Genomic DNA, 18,341 nt, shown 5'->3' on the forward strand with positions numbered 1-18,341 from the left:
AACACCCGTGTGCATACCTGTGTGGATCAGCGTGCTTGTATTCCAAAGGTTTCTCCATGTAACGATCTGCTAGGGAGTGTGGGGGGGCCACAGCCCCGTCCTCCAGGGTATGAAGCAGGTATGGAGGAGATCAAAACTCCAGACATCCAGAGGCCCCCAGAACACAAGAGACCATGGAAGACCAACAGAGGGGCAGCCGCGCCACTGTCCCAGTAAGAGCTGAGGAGAGTCCCAGATGAGGGTTCACTCAGCAGCCACGGAGCAGAAGCCAGGGGGAGTTGCAGTGACGCGCCCGTGAGCTCCGCCGGCAGCCAGCTGTGCCTGAGTGACTGAGCCCCAGGCCGAGAGGCCGGGGGCACCCCACCTCCGAAGTGGTCCGAGCGAGCCCCAGGTTCCAGGCCCCGATAAGCGGCCGCCAAGGAGTGAGCCGGTGTGTACCTGGACGCCCACCCCCAGACACAAAGAACCACCAACGCACCGACACCTGAGGGAGTCCGCCACTGGCAGGGGAAGTGGTGGTGGGTGGAGATAGGCCTCCAAACCTTGGAGGGCCTGAGGTGTCCCCAGAGAGGTGGTGTCTGATACCCAACCTGACATATAGACACAGACATACAGGCACACACAGACACAAACATCCATTCCCCCCTCATGCTCTCATATGCACTCACTCCACACTCAACCAACGTGGAGACAGACATAAAGAGACGCTGTACACACGATCACACTCCCCAAGCGTACTCTACAAACCGGGTCTAGGTACCCTTGCCCCTGGAGGGGGGAACTGCACCCAGACGGTACGCTGGAGCCACTATCAGGGACAAACAGAGACTGCAGCGTGTTGTGCGCTCTGCTGAGAAGGTGATTGGCTGCAGACTCCCATCTCTGCAGGACCTGTACACCTCCAGGACACTGCGGCGTGCAGCCCGGATCTCAGCTGACCCTTCTCACCCTGGACACAGTCTGTTTGACCTGCTCCCCTCAGGCAGGAGGCTCCGGTCCATTCGCACCAGAACCTCTCGCCATAAGAACAGTTTCTTCCCCTCTGCTGTTGGACACATGAACAATAACCACATGATTGTCCCCGCCACTAACACATGACCCTACGCTGTGTCACTGCATCATTTCATGTCTGGCACTGATCACCACCTGCACTCATGTATATATCTTTCTACGTAGCACTCATAATTCTTATTCTCATGTATATATCTCATGTATATCTCATGCACATATCTTTCTTTCTACATAGCACTTTAATTCTTATTGTTTGCACTGAAGCACCGCAGCAATTTCCTAATGTTGTAAACCTCAACATCTGGCAATAAACCCATTCTGATTCTGATTCTGATTCAGACCCAGGTGGTGTTACCCTTTTCCCTGCGGTGGGGAGAGGCAGACCGCCCCGACTCAGCAGCAGCAGGGAGGCCCCACACTCCAGACCGCAGTTGGACGGCCAACTCCTCCTCCTAGCCCCCCCCCCCCCCCCCCCCCCCCGCTCCAGCAGGTCGCAGAGAATGGGGGTGAGAGAAGACTCCAAACCTCCCTCCACCCGCTCATTGTAGTGTTGATGCATGTGTGTTCTAAGGTGCAATTAAAACCCAGGAGGGCATGGAGCTACCTGCCAAGGAGCAGCAGGTAAGCGCATGGTCCCTCCTGCTAGCCCTCAATGTCTACGTGTATTTAAAATTGAGAGGTGGGCAACGACGCCAGGGGTGAGGTGTACACCCTGATGGTAACTTGGACTCCGTGTATCGTGCCCACCCCCAAGATCCTATATGTATGTGTAATGAGAGTGTGAATAATGTGAATGTCTAAGTTGTGGGATAAAATTGAGGCAGAGGCAGCCGGAAGGGGACAGAGGGGGGGGGGGGGGGGGGGGTAGCCTCCTCTGCACCCTGGTGACATACCCCTACTCCAAGCCCCTACATGTGTGGGTGGTTGTGGTGGAGCGGGAAGAGGGAGGCAGCTGGAGATGGGGAGGGAAGGAAGGGAGGGGCAGGTAACCCCTCCCTGGGGCCAGCTCCCCCGCTGACCCCAGTAGGCACTCCCACACTCCGCGACCCGCCAGGGAAAGGGGGCCCAGGCCCATCCAGACCGGGGCCCAGTGCAGCAGCGCCTCCCGGCCCCACAGAGCCCGGGACAGTTCACCCAACCCCACCACAGAGAAAACTGCACCCACCCCACCATCCACTCATCTTCCAGATTACATGAGACGATAGACGCCCAGGCTGAGATCCTCCTCCACCTCTCCTGTATCTCCCCTTCCTGCAGAGAGAGTCCCTGAAGAGAGGAAAGCTCCTGCAAGATGTGACCATCCCCCCCACCAGTTGAAGAGCCCCCAGGTGGCTCGACACACCGGCGGCACCCTGCTCCAGGGCTGGGCCCCCATGCACCCACCCGCCCACAACCCCGGCAACACACCAACCAGGACCCAAGCCCCCGAGGCCCGGCCCGGGCCCCAGCCCAGAGACGGAGCGCCCCCAGAACCTCACGCCCATCCCGGACCCACTCAGGGGCAGCCAGGCTACCAGGTCAGTAACCCACGTCCGTCAGCACAGACCCTCCCCTAGCCCCGCTGCACGCAGCCGCGAGGAAACAGTCACCTGAGAGCCAACAGAGCTCCCAACCGGACATGACCGCTACCCCGGGTTGAGCCCCCCAAGGAAGATGCCTCCGGGGAACCCCCCGACGCCCTAAGCCTGTCCCTACCCCCACACCAATCACAACAATGAAGGCGGGACCAAACTATGACCCCCCACCCCCACTAGGTGATGGAGCTGATAAAAGGAGCCCAGAGCAATTGATCTGATGTGGTGGCAGAGGCTGTATCAAGACTAATGTAATCTAATAGATAATTTCTATATTGGTTAGAATTAAGATTATTTTTATTTTTCCAGTTCATGAGGACTGTTTTCTTGGCTATGCATAGGGCAGTGAAAACCATATGGGCTATATTCTTTTCTGAAGTGACATTATCTAAGCTGCCCAACAAACACACTAAGGGAGAAGTTGGAATGTTACATTTCAGACACTTTGATAAGTCTTCACATATCTCACGCCAAAACTTCTGCACTGGTGGACAGAACCAAAGAGCGTGGATGTAATTGTCTGGTGTATTGCCTTGACAGTGTGAGCAGTTGTTGGAAGATGTAAAGCCCATCTTGAACATCCGATGACCTGTATAGTGCACTCTATGTAGTATTTTGTATTGTATTAATTGCAGACTGGGGTTTTTAATCAATTTAAAGGTTTTTAAGCATACCTGAGACCAGAAGTTTTGGTCTAAACTGACTGATAAATCTGCTTCCCACTTTGCAATAGGAAGGGATATTGATTCATCTAATTTAGAAAGTGTTCTGTATATTTTATATAATAATTTGGGGGATTTAAGAGTAAGAAAATGTGCCGCACTTAGTGGTGTTTGTAATTCAACTTGACTGAGGTTAAATTTCTTTTTTATTATGGATTTAATTTGTTGATATTCTAAAAATCTCGTCTTGTTGATCCCATATTGTGCAACTAGTCTGTCAAATGGAATAAATTCTGTTCCCTCTAATACATGTTCTAAGTATTTAATTCCTTTACAACTCCATTCTGGGAAATTAATCATATTATTGTTTTGTAATATGTCAGGGTTATTCCAGATAGGTGCACGTTTGCATGGGATTAATGAAGACTCCGTTATTTTTAGAAACTCCCACCATGCTGTCAGAGAAAAGCTGATGTTGATACTTTTAAAGCATTCATGTCTTTTGATGTTTGAGCTAATAAATGGTAGGTCTGAAATCTCTAGATCCTTGCACAGTGCCTGTTCAACATCTAGCCAGGGCTCAACTAAGAAGGTATGTTTTAACCATTCTGAGATGAACTGAAGCCTGTTGGCTAAGAAGTATTGGTAAAAATTAGGCAGATCTAATTCCTCCTCTATCCTTGGTTCTTTGTAGCGTTTTTAAGCTGATACGCGGGGGTTTATCTTTCCAAAGGAATTTAGAAATATATGAGTCCAGAGATCTGAACCAATCTTGTGATGGTTTGTTAGGGATCATCAAAAATAAGTAATTTATTTTTGGCAAGATCATCATTTTTATAGTGGCGACCCTTCCCATGAGTGATATGGGTAAAGATTTCCATCTAGTCAGATCGCCTTCTACTTTCTTTAGAAGTGGGATGTGGTTTAATTTAGTTAAGTCTGAAAGCTTAGGAGAGACATTAATACCTAAATATTTAATATTTCCGGATTGCAGTGGGGCAGAGGAAGAATTATGGAAGGAGCAGTTAATGGGGAGAACTGTAGATTTTGGCCAGTTAATTGAATAATCTGAAACTCTTGAAAACCAGTTTATTAGAGTAATTACCTCAGAGAGGTTGGTTTGTGTGTTTTGCAGAAAAAGCAACACATCGGCCCAGTCTTGACGTTTCAGCTTGTGTGTCTTGTTCAGTGGTGATCGTCTTTCAGCCTTTCTTACCTTGGCCATGTCTCTGAGTATTGCACACCTTGTGCTTTTGGGCACTCCAGTGATGTTGCAGCTCTGAAATATGGCCAAACTGGTGGCAAGTGGCCTCTTGGCAGCTGCACGCTTGACTTTTCTCAGTTCATGGGCAGTTATTTTGCGCCTTGGTTTTTCCACACGCTTCTTGCGACCCTGTTGACTATTTTGAATGAAACGATTGATTGTTCGATGATCACGCTTCAGAAGCTTTGCAATTTTGAGACTGCTGCATCCCTCTGCAAGATATCTCACTATTTTTGACTTTTCTGAGCCTGTCAAGTCCTTCTTTTGACCCATTTTGCCAAAGGAAAGGAAGTTGCCTAATAATTATGCACACCTGATATAGGGTGTTGATGTCATTAGACCACACCCCTTCTCATTACAGAGATGCACATCACCTAATATGCTTAATTGGTAGTAGGCTTTCGAGCCTATACAGCTTGGAGTAAGACAACATGCATGAAGAGGATGATGTGGACAAAATACTCATTTGCCTAATAATTCTGCACTCCCTGTATAATAATCTCAAAAGTAATGCTTTGAAGCAGAAAATAGTAATACTTTATTAAAACTTAAAACTAAAGTACAGTATTTGAATGTGTGTATTGCGCCTACTGTTTGTTAACTCACCATAATCATAAACGTCTTAATAATAAATTCCATATTCTATTACCACATTATTTGTGATCAGTGGGTTTGCGGGGTTAGGGGTGTTGGGGGTAGGGTCTTTAGGCTTTGGCCCCCACCCCTGCCACCAGTATCTTTTTAAGCAAGTATTTCTAACTTTCATTTGAATATTCAGTTTTCTACCATCTGCTCTTGAAGGGTAATTGCCAGGTAACCTGCACTCCCCCTTCGCACACACATGCACACAAACAAAACACACAGTATAATTCACAGCCTCATTATAGTGAATAAAAATTTATGCCATTTTACACCATCAAACTTAGATAGCTAAGGATGAAGAACCTTTTGTTCTTTAAAGAACCATTTGTAATAGTTGAAGAACCGTCTACAAAATAAAAAGGTTCTTTGATGTATGATGGTTCTTTAAAGAACCATGAAGACATCTGAAGAACCATTTAAGAACTATAATTTTTCTGAGAGTACCGTCAGCGTCTCCTTTCCGGCCAGGATAGACGAATGTCACTAAGTTTGTGGTAGAAGGCTTGCACCCATTTGCCACAGCAGATGCCCCCGATTTTAGGTAAGTGAATGTGTTTAATTGTAGGCAGGGACATTACTGGATATTCTTGTGTAATTGCTACAGAATAATTTATGTTATACTTTGTTATTGCTACAGAAGAATATTTATTTTATTGTTTTACATTTACAATTTTTTTTCCCCCCGGGGACCCTGTGACACCCCGTTGAAGAGCCGTAGACTGTGGATCTCTTAAGATCTCACTGTTGGGTTTGTAAGGCCATGTTACTCCTAAATTTCTATCTTGTTCAAAGAGAAGATATAAAACAAAGTTCTAAGCTAATCGACCTTAGTGTTCTCCTTTAAAAAAAAAAAAGAATCGATAAGAGAATCGATAAAGAATGGAATCATTAAACAGAATCGAAAATGGAATCGGAATCGTGAAAATGTTATCAATACCCATCCCTACACCCATTTGCCACAGCAGATGCCCTCGATTTTTGGTAAGTGAATGTGTTTAATTGTAGGCAGTGTTACGAAATCAGTTTTACCCCGGTTCTTTCCATTCCTCGAGCGTCCAGAGATGTCACCGGACTCAGTAGTCATTTTCACAAAATCTTTATTCATCTTTATTTACTCATCTTCATTTATCTTCATTTAAGCATGCACTTCTAGAAGGGAAGATGAGGCCGGTGTCCCTCTGCAAAAATCTTCACCCCTTTGTTAGTTACAGCCAGCTTTATAGAAGTGACCCCATCATAAAACCCCCTACGGTGTGCTGGAAACTCTGTGTCTGTGTCTATGTGCACGAGCACGTGAATGCCGACATGTGCGCGTTCCCACGTGTCTATGTGAGTGCTCGTGAGTGAGTGTGTGCGCATACCTGTGTGTATGTGTGTGCGTGACAGTTAAAACACTGTGGGTGTAGGTAACTGCCTAGAGGTCATAAAACCCCCTCTTCCAGACCACAGTTACAAATGTTGAGACCCCCACCCAGGTATCCTCTGGGGAATTTCCACTCAGCATTAACTCCTCTTTGTCTTACTTTCACAGTTCAACTGGGGGAGGGTCTCCTAAAATCTACTCCTAAGTTCATGACACAGTCAGGCCTTTATTTATATCCAGGGCAGTGTCAGTGTCTCTACAACAGTTCTACATTATATTTTAACACATTTCTAAACTCTAAATCAGCTAAACAGTTCTACAGCAGGGACATTACTGGATATTCTTGTGTAATTGCTACAGAATCATTTATGTTATTCTTTGTTATTGCTACAGAAGAATATTTATTTTATTATTTTACATTTACAATTTTTTTCCCTGGGGACCCTGTGACAGAGCCATAGGCTGGATCTCTTAAGGATCTCTTAAGATCTCACTGTTGGGTTTGTAAGGCCATGCTACTCCTACATTTCTATCTTGTTCAAAGAGAAGATATAAAACAAATTTCTAAGCTAATCGACCTTAGTGTTCTCCTTTAAAAAAAAAAAAGAATCGACAAGAGAATCAATAAAGAATCGAATTGTTAAACAGAATCGAAAATGGAATCGGAATCGTGAAAATCTTATCAATACCCATCCCTACTCACCGGTCCACACAATAGGTATCTTTGACCGCAACTGGGCCCCCTTTCCCTTCGTGAGCTTTCCACTTGCTGCTACTAGGGTGGTTTTCACATTCAGCAGCTCGTAGGTTGGCTTTGCGATGCTGGATAAGTTTTGGACGTACATTCTGTAATAGCTCAGGAACCCAAGCAGCTTCTGCACCTCACCCACTGTATTGGGTGTTTTCTCCTTCAGCAGCTTGATCGCATCAGTGTCTTTTAGGTCAATCCTGACACCATCAGCTGAGACTAGCCTCCCCACATACCTGACCTCCTGCCGGAACAGCTCACATTTTGTGGGCCGAAGCTTGACACCATGAGCTTTTAGAGCCCTCAGGACCTTACGTACTGCCTCGACATGCTCGTCAAAAGATTTTGCATAGCAGAGAATGTTGTCGAGATAAGAGATGCAGGAGCTGTCACGCAGGGAATCTCCACCATGCTGCGTTGAAAAGCGGCTGGGGCATTGGAGAGCCCAAATGGGATCCTCACCCATTCACAGAGACCCCAAGGAGTGATGAATGCTGTAATGTGTCTGGATCCCTCTGCCATGTAGTCCTGGTGGTAGGCTTTGCCTTGTCCGCTATACTGGGATGTTGTCCTTTAGATTTATGGACATTTGCAGGCTTGGAAAACACCCTATGTCTTCGTTATCATGGGCATATGTCATGGGCATATAGCATTTGTTTCACCTTTCTCTGTTGCTCCTCACTTAGGTGACTAGCATCCACTGATGGGTGGCACAGTGTAGTAGGGGGCGGGTCATTCGTGGGGCTTGGTGGCAGGTCAGTGTTGCCCCAGGCTTGACTGTGCTTGCAGCTTGGGCTGCCTATTCCTATTACTCCATCAATGACTTCAATGGTACCTAGGACCGTGGAGCTGGGCAGGACCACCTTCTCCATAGAGTGGATGGATACAGGTACTTTCATGAAGGGTCTCTCACCCTGCTGGATTTCCATTACCCCTACACTCAGTGACAACAGTGGTGCGTCATCTAGGTTGGGTTCAAACAGCACGAGTGGGCTAGAGTCACTAATGTCCAAAGATACTCCAAACCTAATATACGCTACTTGACCACGATTAATAGTGCCTCCTTTCCTGCCCACTTTTACAGTTGCATTCTGTTCTACTTGTGGTTCGGTCTGTATGAAGCTTACAATAGTCTCTGCCTGTGCACTGTTGATCTCTAGGGCACCAGTCAGCAGGTTGAGGAGGATGGACATGATTTTGGGTCTGCTCTCGTTACTCTTGATGAGTTTTTGGATGACATTAAAACCAACCAACGATCTTTCTAAGTCTAGTCAACTAACCAGGAAAGGTACTCTAATGGATAGATCTGGATCGCTGTTGCCTTGCAGGTTTACCACCACTTCCATCCACCCAGCATATGGCACAGCCTCCCCCGTGACAGCAGTTACACTGAGTTCCTCATCCATTAGTTCACTCAGTGGGTGGATCTCTTTTTCAGGGAGGTTCTTGTTCTTCCAGGTGCGGTCGATGATGCTCACATTTGCCCCAGTGTCTAACATGGCAGTCACTGCATAGCCGTTCATGCTACATTTCAATGGGGATTTTTGGCCAATCAATGGGGCAACTTTCTTACGTGGGGGGTGGTTTGTTACTTGTCTGTAATCTCATAGACTGGTCCCTCTTTCCTAACTAGTGCTGTTGCATCGTGGGGCTGGGTTTTGTCCCTTGGTTTGGTCAGGGGTTGCCCCTCAGCCCTGACCGGCACTCGTTTCCTGACTGCATATTCCTTTTCAAGCAGCCAATAGCACGATGGCCTTCTTCTCCCTATGAAAAGCAATGGTTACAGCTTGTTTTGGCTTGGCTTGGGCTACACACTGTCGACACCAATATGATCTTTGTGTCTTTCTGTCTGGTTTGGTTTTGTCAGAGGCACCCTGTTGGACAATTTGATGGGCGGCCCCGGCCCCCAGGGCTGGAGCGGTAAGCTTTCTCTGGAGTGTAGAGGCATCAGACTTTATGACTGAACTTGCCTGCTTGGACGTGAACGTTATTCTCTGTTTTAGTCCAATCATGCGATACAGGAATTGCTGTGGAGATTTGTTCTCATGTTGTTTAGCACACATCAGTTCCTGATAAGAGCTCGGTGCTGGTTTTCTCTCTCAAATGGGACTGTAGGAAACTTTTCAGTTCTGTAACTGTCAGATCTTTCTTGTTCACAAGCATGTCTTTAAAGTTTCCACCCTTGATTACGCGTAGGACTCCTCTAATTATGTCGTCATCTGTGTGCTGTTCCCAGCGACCGTTATCAATCTGTTTGCAGATACTGATACACTCTCGTGTGCTGAGGCAGGAAGTGCTCCTGCAGTCATGTGGTGAGGCCGGGAAATCGGTAGATGTCTGATGTGAGTTAGTGGTGAATGAGTGGCACGAGGCCAACTGATGTGACCACAGTAACCCGTCCTACACTGTGGTCTCTCTGGGTCGGGTTTGTTGATGCTGTGTCTGTGACATTTTTTTCTGCCCCTCCCCTGAATCTGTGAGCAGTTGGTGTGTGTCAAGGTCAGGGGTTGCCATTTCAGGAATGTAGCCATCCAGGGCAGGGGTATATTTGTCGTTAACTTCATCACTGGCTGGTTGCATCACAGGCGTCCCTTTCCCACTAGCCAGATCATTGGGAAGTGCTTTACCTTTATCCCGGTTAGAAATAACCAAGTAAATAGTATCTTGTAAACATAACAACATAACCAAGCCCTCATCCTCTAGCTGTAGGAGTGTGGAGCTGTTCATATAAGCAGTGATGTACTCAACGCAACCTTCCTCATCATCCTTGTTCAGCTTTTCTGAGTCCAGTTCACCCGCCAGTTTTATATTTCTTTGTCAGGGTCCCTGTGCCTACCCGGTCGGCTCAGTATGGCTACATGTGTTTTTGGTTTGTCCCTGCTCTCTCCCTCCCTCTCTTTCCCTCCTCCTCCCTCTGCCTGGGCGGAGCTCACCTGTGGGCTCCTGCCCTTGGCCCACGCACCTGGTCGTAATCGCACACCTGTGGCTCATCACCTGATAGTGTTCCAGTCCCTTTATAAGATGGCAGCACTGTGTTTCTTGTCGCTGGACTGTTGCCGACTCTTGTCAGTGTAAACCCCAGCTCAGTTTATTTTCCCGTGATCTTCCTATCATAGTACCTTTGTGTTTCTGTGAACAGATTCCCAGAACCAAACCCTGTGTTACCTGAGTGATCGCGTGTGCAAGGTTTGGAGTGCGCTATCGTGTTTTCTGTGGAGTGTGAAGAGGAGCATGAGGCGTGGAGCATAGACGGAGTGTGGCGTGTGTGTGGACTTCCAGCGTCTTTTCCCCATTCGTCTGTGGATCCCCGGAGCCCGTCCTTCCCCCCACTTTGAAAATAGATCACCTGGTGTTGCTGTAATAAAGACTCTTGTGCTTTCAATTCAGAGCCTGCCCGTCAGTTCAGTCCCACTCTGACAGTCTTTTTCAGACCAGTTAGCTTCTAACACTGAAACAGCAAGTTTACACATGACTTCAGGCTGGCTCGGAACACTTCACAGACACGTATACAAAACATTTATCATGAACACAAAGCTACAAGTTTATCAGGAACTGTAAACCCAACTGGATTGGTGCTTCTTATTATTATATGGAGACGAGCGCAGTTGCAACAGCTTGCTAGCGTTACCCAGGCATACAGTCTAGCTATTACATTCCACAGAGCTAAAGTAGCTCACAGAGCGACAATGTAATTCCTCACATATCATAGACCTGTCTTATGTCATGAAAGTCTAAGTATCACATTGTCCAGCTGTGTATTTCTTTATGTTTTTTTGACCACATTACTGACCTGTAAAACAGGAGAGAAAGTGAACACAGGAGACACACTGCCGTTTGCCTGGTCAGTCTTGCTTTGGGAACTGCTTACAGCAGTTCCCAAGGCCCGCTGCAGCCCCCTTACTGTCCAAAGTGTTATGCACTCTGCTGGCAACAGTGAATTTATATGACTTTGTGGACTTACATCACCCTTTCTTCCTGTGTGACCAACCTTTTCATAAATATGCTGAAGAATGGCCTTTGAAACATGGCTTTCTTTTTGCAGGAAGTTTTTTTTTCTTCTGGTAAATCTGCTTTGCTCAATCTGCCACCCACTCTCAATACACCATTGATCACAACATGATCAATCTTCTACAGATTACTTGACTTCCTCATAGTGCCAGAGCTCAAGGCAGCCATTTCATCTCCATAATGTTTTCTCTGCATATAGCTTCCTCAGCCCTGGACAGATCATTAGTTTTGAGCAGAGCATCCCCTATTGTCTATTTGACTTCCATAGTATGTATCCAGCAACTAGGGCTGGGTATTGTCACTGATTTCTAGAATCGATTCCGATTGTTGTGGAAGTTTTCCATTTAAATAAAGCCTGCAGACGAGCGGTGAGCGGTAGCTAACATTCTTTAATCAAAAATGCAAAGAACAGAAAACCAAGTTGGTGGAGAAGACTCTGCATGACCGTGAGGCAAATGGTCAGCAGAGTCTTCCTGAGCTCAGCATGGCTCTCAGTTAAATACCTTCTCCAGGAACAAAGGCCGTACACAGCTGTTTCACACCTTAACCCTTTAAGACCTACTATAGAACCAAGTCCACCAGAGCTTATATTATATTTTTACATGCTGTGGTGCCATTTTTGGGAGCATTTCAAGTTGCTATACATCAATACAACAATTATAGCCCAGATTTTAATAATATGTATTCATTAAGTGCATAGTAATTACATAAATTGCAAAAAAGTGCAATAAACTACAAAAAAATTGAAAATCGTTTTTGCTTTTTTAACATATATTTGTAGTTAAAGAAATTTAAGAGGCTTATCCCTCAAAACTGTAAATACAAAAAAGTTGCACAAAATAGTTTCCCACCACAGGAAATTTATTTTGAGTGTCTTCATAGTTTTATTTTTGAAATACACCAATTTTTATACACTGCAGGAAAAACGAAAATAAATATTATACTGCAAATTTGCAAAAAAGCAGCATTTGCATCAAAATAAACTATTTCCAGCAGTGCAATATGAGTCCTAAGCATCCCAGAAACGACACAGAAAGTCATGAAGTCAAACATAACTTTTAAAAAGAGCAGTATAGGCCGTCACTTCCGGTTTTGGGCAGGTAATGGCGGACATGCAAAAGTTCGCGCTGACGTCTATTCCAACATAGGAAGTGTTATGAACAGCTGATCGGATCGGCAAAGCGTGTTTCTGGAATATTATGTTTTTGTTGCTGCAAGTGCTTTTTATGCAGTTTTTGCAAAGCTATATGTGGAAGGAAACCGTGACCTAGGACAAGCTGATGGCATAAGATGTAAGTACAACTCCTCCGGTTTCATATGCAAAAAAAATTATTGCGCTAGCTTACGTGGTTGCAGAGCTACCGGGATTTAAAAATAGTTACTAAAACAGAGCGTGCCCGCTCCGACCGGCTCTAAAGGGTTAAGGTTCACACTCCCTTGCTACCTCCCAGAGTCCTCGAAGAGACAAAAGACTCTTCCTGTGGAGTTGTCTTCTTCCCCCAACTTCCTTACTAGACCCCCACCATTTGTCTTACTGTATGAGTGTGAGCACCAAGGCATTATACAATAAAACAATGTGATTAATACATAAGTAAAAGAAATTCCTATACACGATTCACAAAGTCCCGAATCGATTCGATTCACGATTCGATTCAATTTGAATCCGGGAAATTTTGCCTCAGAGAGTCAGGAATATTATAATTCTGATCACGCATCAGTACATTTTCATATTTTTATATCTATAAAAAGAAAGCTGACACTTGCAAGACTTTTTCAAAGGTGTAAGCATCACAGCAGATATCTGTGAAGGTTCTCAGTCATCCAGGTCATCGTAATCTAAGGAGCTTGGAAAGAAAAGCGTCTGGACTTTTTTGAGTTGCTTGAAGACGTTTCACCTCTCATCCGAGAAGCTTCTTCAGTTCAGTTCTTCATGAACTGAAGAAGCTTCTCACAAATTATAATGGCTGTTTGTTAGCCGTTTGCATACTATCTGTTGTGGCCATTTTTGTTGAATGTTTATAAATTGCAATTTGTATTCATTTTTGTTTTTTCTTCAAAGTTGTAAGAATATGCGGACCTAGTTTTTGTTATGTAAATTTATAATAATTTTTTTTTTTTTTACATTTTCTTTGGTGGCCCGATGGTGACATCACAAAACAGCTGGTGGAACATAGAATGTTAGTCCACATTTTTGGTTCAGTATCCTCCCCCAGCTCTGCCACCTATGCATTACTAAAGACTGCTGATGACAAACAACATGTAGATGACTGTCTTAAGTCTACCCAGTCTGTTGAGCAGGCCATCTCACTTTATTGGCAGCTTACTGAGGTGTGTGCCAATGGGGGATTTAGTTCTTCTTAACAAGTTTAGTATCAGAAGATGTGTCGCACCCAAATAATTTGGAGAGATAAAAAGTGCACAGCTGCATCACTTTTGTGATACCAGTGAAACTGGGTATGGTGCTGTATCATATCAAGCAGGAAGTGTGTGTTTCCTTTATTATTGGTAAAGCAAGGGTGGAGTCATTAAAACAAGTCACCATCCCACGTCTTGGGCTAGCTGCTGCAGTTTTAGCCGTGCACTTGGACAAAATGCTATTAGTTGAACTTAAGCTTAATCTGAGTGAATCAGTCTTTTGGTTTGACAGCACAACTGTGCTACAGTACATTGCAAACATGGTTCAAAACATATGTAGCTAATAGAGTTTCAATCATCCATCCTTTGACAAAAGTTGAGCAGTGGAGGTACATTAGTTCAAAGCTGAATCCAGCTGATGCAGCCTCTCGAGGAATGACGGTTTTCTGTTTCCTGATATCTTCCACCTGGATCAGTGGTCCAGAATCTCTCAGTAAACCTGTTGTTCACTGGCCAGTAGGCAAGAAAGATGTATCTGCGCATTTGGAAGCTGACCCAGAAATAAAAGGGGAGGGCCTGATGTGTGCAGCTGGGCTGCAAGAAGACGTGTGTCCCACTAGTAAGCTGCTGATGTACTTCTCCAGCTGGACAAAATTAAAAAGGTGTGTGGTATGGATCCTGAAAGTAAAGGAAAAACTTAAACTGCAAACAAAGAAAAGGCAGAAGTTACTGGACACGCACTGTGGAAGTCAAATATTTGTTAACCCTTTAAGACCTACCATAGAACCAAGTCCGCCAGAGCTTATATTATATTTTTACATGGTGTGGTGCCATTTTTGGGAGCATTTCAAGTTGCTATACATCAATACAACAATTATAGCCCAGATTTTAATAATAAGTATTCATTAAGTCCATAGTAATTACATAAATTGCAAAAAAGTGCAATAAACTACAAAAAAAATTAAAATCGTTTTTGCTTTTTTAACATATATTTGTAGTTAGAGAAATTTAAGAGGCTTATCCCTCAAAACTGTAAATACAAAAAAGTTGCACAAAATAGTTTCCTACCACAAGAAATTTATTTTGAGTGTCTTCATAGTTTTATTTTTGAAATACACCAATTTTTATACACTGCAGGAAAAACGAAAATAAATAATATACTGCAAATTTGCAAAAAAACAGCATATGCATCAAAATAAACTATTTCCAGCAGTGCAATATGAGTCCTAAGCATCCCAGAAAAGACACAGAAAGTCATAAAGTCAAAGATAACTTTTAAAAACACCAGTATAGGCCCTGAGGCCCTGATGGTAAAAAAAAAAACTATATTTCCGCGAAAATGACATCACTTCCGGTTTCGGGCAGGTAATGGCGGACATGCAAAAGTTCGTAGGAAGTGTTATAATAATAATAATAATGGATTGGATTTATATAGCGCTTTTCAAAGCACCCAAAGTGCTTTACAATACCACTATTCATTCACTCTCACATTCACACACTGGTGGAGGCAAGCTACAGTTGTAGCCACAGCTGCCCTGGGGCAGACTGACAGAAGCGAGGCTGCCATATCGCGCCATCGGCCCCTCTGGCCAACACCAGTAGGCAAGTAGGGTAAAGTGTCTTGCCCAAGGACACAACGACCAGGTCAGAGAGCCCGGGGATCGAACCGGCGACCTTCCGGTTACAGATGCGATTTCCAACCCCCTGAGCCACGGTCGCCCGGTTGTTATGAACAGCTGATCGGATCGGCAAAGCGTGTTTCTGGAATATTATGTTTTTGTTGCTGCAAGCGCTTTTTATGCAGTTTTTGCAAAGCTATATGTGGAAGGAAACCGTGACCTAGGACAAGCTGATGGCATAAGATGTAAGTACAACTCCTCCGGTTTCATATGCAAAAACAATTATTGCGCTAGCTTACGTGGTTGCAGAGCTACCGGGATTTAAAAATAGTTACGCAAAACAAAGCGTGCCCGCTCCGACCGGCTCTAAAGGGTTAAACAATTAGATAAATGGAACGCTCTGCTCAAAACCGATGATCTTTCCATGGCTGAAAAAGCGAGCTTTGTGCGGAGAAAACATTATGCCGATGAAATGACTGCCCTAAACTCTGGCACTGTGAGGAAGTCAAGTCATCTGTATAAGCTTGATCCTGTTGTTACTAAGGGTGTCTTGAGAGTGGGTGGAAGACTGTGCAAAGCAGATTTAACTGAGGAAATAAAACATCCTGCAATTTTGTCAAAGACACACTATACAATCTGATGATCCCAATGATGTAGAAGCTCTTACTGCAAATCATTTGCTCCAAGTAAAAGGCAAACCTGGTTTATTCAAAAAAGAGGATCTGTATCTGCAAAGACGATGGAGACAAGCCCAGTTTATTGTGGATCTATTCTGGAAAAGGTGGGTGACAGAATACCTTCCTATGTTGCAGGAACAACAGAAGTGGAACAAGATTCGTAGGAACTTCTCCATTGGTGATGTTGTGCTTATTGTTAATGGAACTGCACCAAGAAATTCTTGGCCCATTGGTCGCATCACTGAAACCATGGCAGATGCACACGGAGTAGTTTGCCGTGTTCGAATTAGGACACGAACAAATGAGCTGGAGAGGCCAATTAACAAAATATGTCTCCTGGTGGAGGCCATCTAGAGGAAACAATGAATGTTTGCCTCCAACTGAGCCAAGTTCTGGAACCTCTGGCTCTACATTTACACTAATACTCATTTTGCTCTTCACTCCATTATGCGAGATACCTTTTTTCAATACACACAATACAAACAGATGGAAAACAAAAAGACTTGAAATCATAGAAAATTTACCTTACCTTTTGTTTTTTTAAGAAGACATATATGGATTACTGAAGAAAATTATTGGTATTGCTTTTTGTGATGGGCACTAAGACAGATATAATTCATGTTACAGAGGAATTAGGGGCCGGGATGTGGCCATTTTTGTTGAATGTTTATAAATCGCAATTTGTATTAATTTTTGTTTTTTCTTTAAAGTTGTAAGAATATGCGGACCTAGTTTTTGTTATGTAAATTTGTAATTCATTTTATTTTTGGAAAAGTTTTTGGAAAGTGATTGGTTTATTAGCTTATAGACCCTCTCATTAATCAAGGGATTAAGAGCACCCTGGAGGGGTGTGGTAAAGCTGCTTTTTGTTTGCCAAATGTCAGATGGGACAACGGGAGGGTTTAAAAAATTATTTTTTGACCACTTTTTGAACTTGTGAAAGCAAATTAAGTTAACTTTCGTTTAATTTTAAGTTGTAAGAAGTTATCTGGTTGAATCTTATTTATAATTTCCGACAAAATAAATGCCATATAATTTTAAACAATGAAGTCAGAAGTGCGTTCTAAAACATACCTCCTGTTGCCACCCATGGCCTTTTCTTGGACTTTTTTGGTGTTTGGAACATAAAAGGCCGTGACACTATCTCTCTCCTGCTCTCTGCTTTATCTAACCTCTGCAGAGCATCTGTGGAGAAAGAAACTCACACAGAAGATGTAAAATATATATTTCATTACACAACACTGGACAAACTTAAACCTCCTGTGTGCAGTGCAGAACAGCATCAGTCAGCAAGGTCAAGCAAGTCTTGTCAGTGAGCCTCCATCGGAATGGATGATAACAACCTTCTGAATCAACTAGTCTAGAAGGCTCTACTGGCCCATATCTATGGGGCTGATTTCTGCTATTAATGCCCATTGAATGCTATCAAATAAATAAACACTTAGTAAGTTTACTAAGTCTTGATATTTAAATATTTGGATTTGTGGGGATAACAACAGTTTAATCTTTAAATGTCTGCAGATTGTTCACCAAACTGGACAAGAGAATGAAGATGCCATAAAAAACACACTGCAACAGCTCATCTCTAACCTAAGGGAAGACAGCCGCTCAAAATCAAAGTGTTTATTTCCCTTCACCATCTGCATCTCTCAGGCAGGGGCAGGTGAGGATTCAGTCAGGTACTACGGAGTCTCTATGTCCACTTCTGGTCGTATAGCTGGGAGAATCATGGTTGCTGCCTCCTGCTGTAGTAGTTGGGATGAATATGTAGCGGGTGCAGTGATGACATATTTTCCAAAAAAAACCAAGGATCCAAACATTGATGGAACAATCAAATTACCCAAGAACGTGAGGTGTGAGGCATTTAGCCTCAGTGATGGAAGACAAATGGATCCTTGCAAGCCATGTGACATATTGTTTTCTTTGTCCATGACTAATATTGAACCTAATCCTAAGGTGAAAATAAAAAATCCTGGAAACTGTGCCGAAGTTGAAAGTCTGAGCAACTTGTTTAAATGTGAGAGACAAGTTAAAGAGCAAACACCATCATACAGGCAAACAGGGTTGTGGCCTGACATAAGACAGACATGTTTAGAAAAAGTTTTGGCACATCTTAAGTCTTTGCTAAATCTTGAAAATGTGAAAGGTGTGTTTACATGGGATGACCAATTCTACATCCCACAAAGAGCATCACTGTAGTTAGGGAAGAAGGTATTAATAGCAAAATTTAAGGCTAAAACCTTTTCACCTCCAACACAACCTTTCTCATACATAATGATGACTTTGTTAGGACCCAAACACAGACATTGATGCAGGAGAGCAGTTTAACTGAAAGCGAGCATTTATTAATGGCTGTACAAAACACTGCAAAACAAGAAATGAAGGGAAGAGCTGAAAACACTTCAAAACCTAAACTAG

The 18,341-nt window shown here is 44.0% G+C and overlaps 1 protein-coding gene across 1 annotated transcript in view; it reads left to right on the plus strand.

The window, feature by feature from the left end:
• LOC146635295 (uncharacterized) overlaps positions 1–18,122 on the plus strand; it is a 31,755-nt gene extending 13,633 nt beyond the window's left edge. Inside the window, exon 3 of the mRNA XM_085350080.1 lies at positions 17,445–18,122. Coding sequence (XP_085206206.1) covers positions 17,445–18,122 — 678 coding nt within the window. The remainder of the gene's footprint in view (positions 1–17,444) is intronic.
• The last annotated feature ends 219 nt before the right edge of the window (positions 18,123–18,341 follow it).

The sequence above is a fragment of the Diplotaxodon limnothrissa genome, linkage group LG3, assembly GCF_057381915.1.
Source record: "Diplotaxodon limnothrissa isolate DT_005_m linkage group LG3, D_limnothrissa_male_GT1.1, whole genome shotgun sequence".
Taxonomy (NCBI): domain Eukaryota; kingdom Metazoa; phylum Chordata; class Actinopteri; order Cichliformes; family Cichlidae; genus Diplotaxodon; species Diplotaxodon limnothrissa.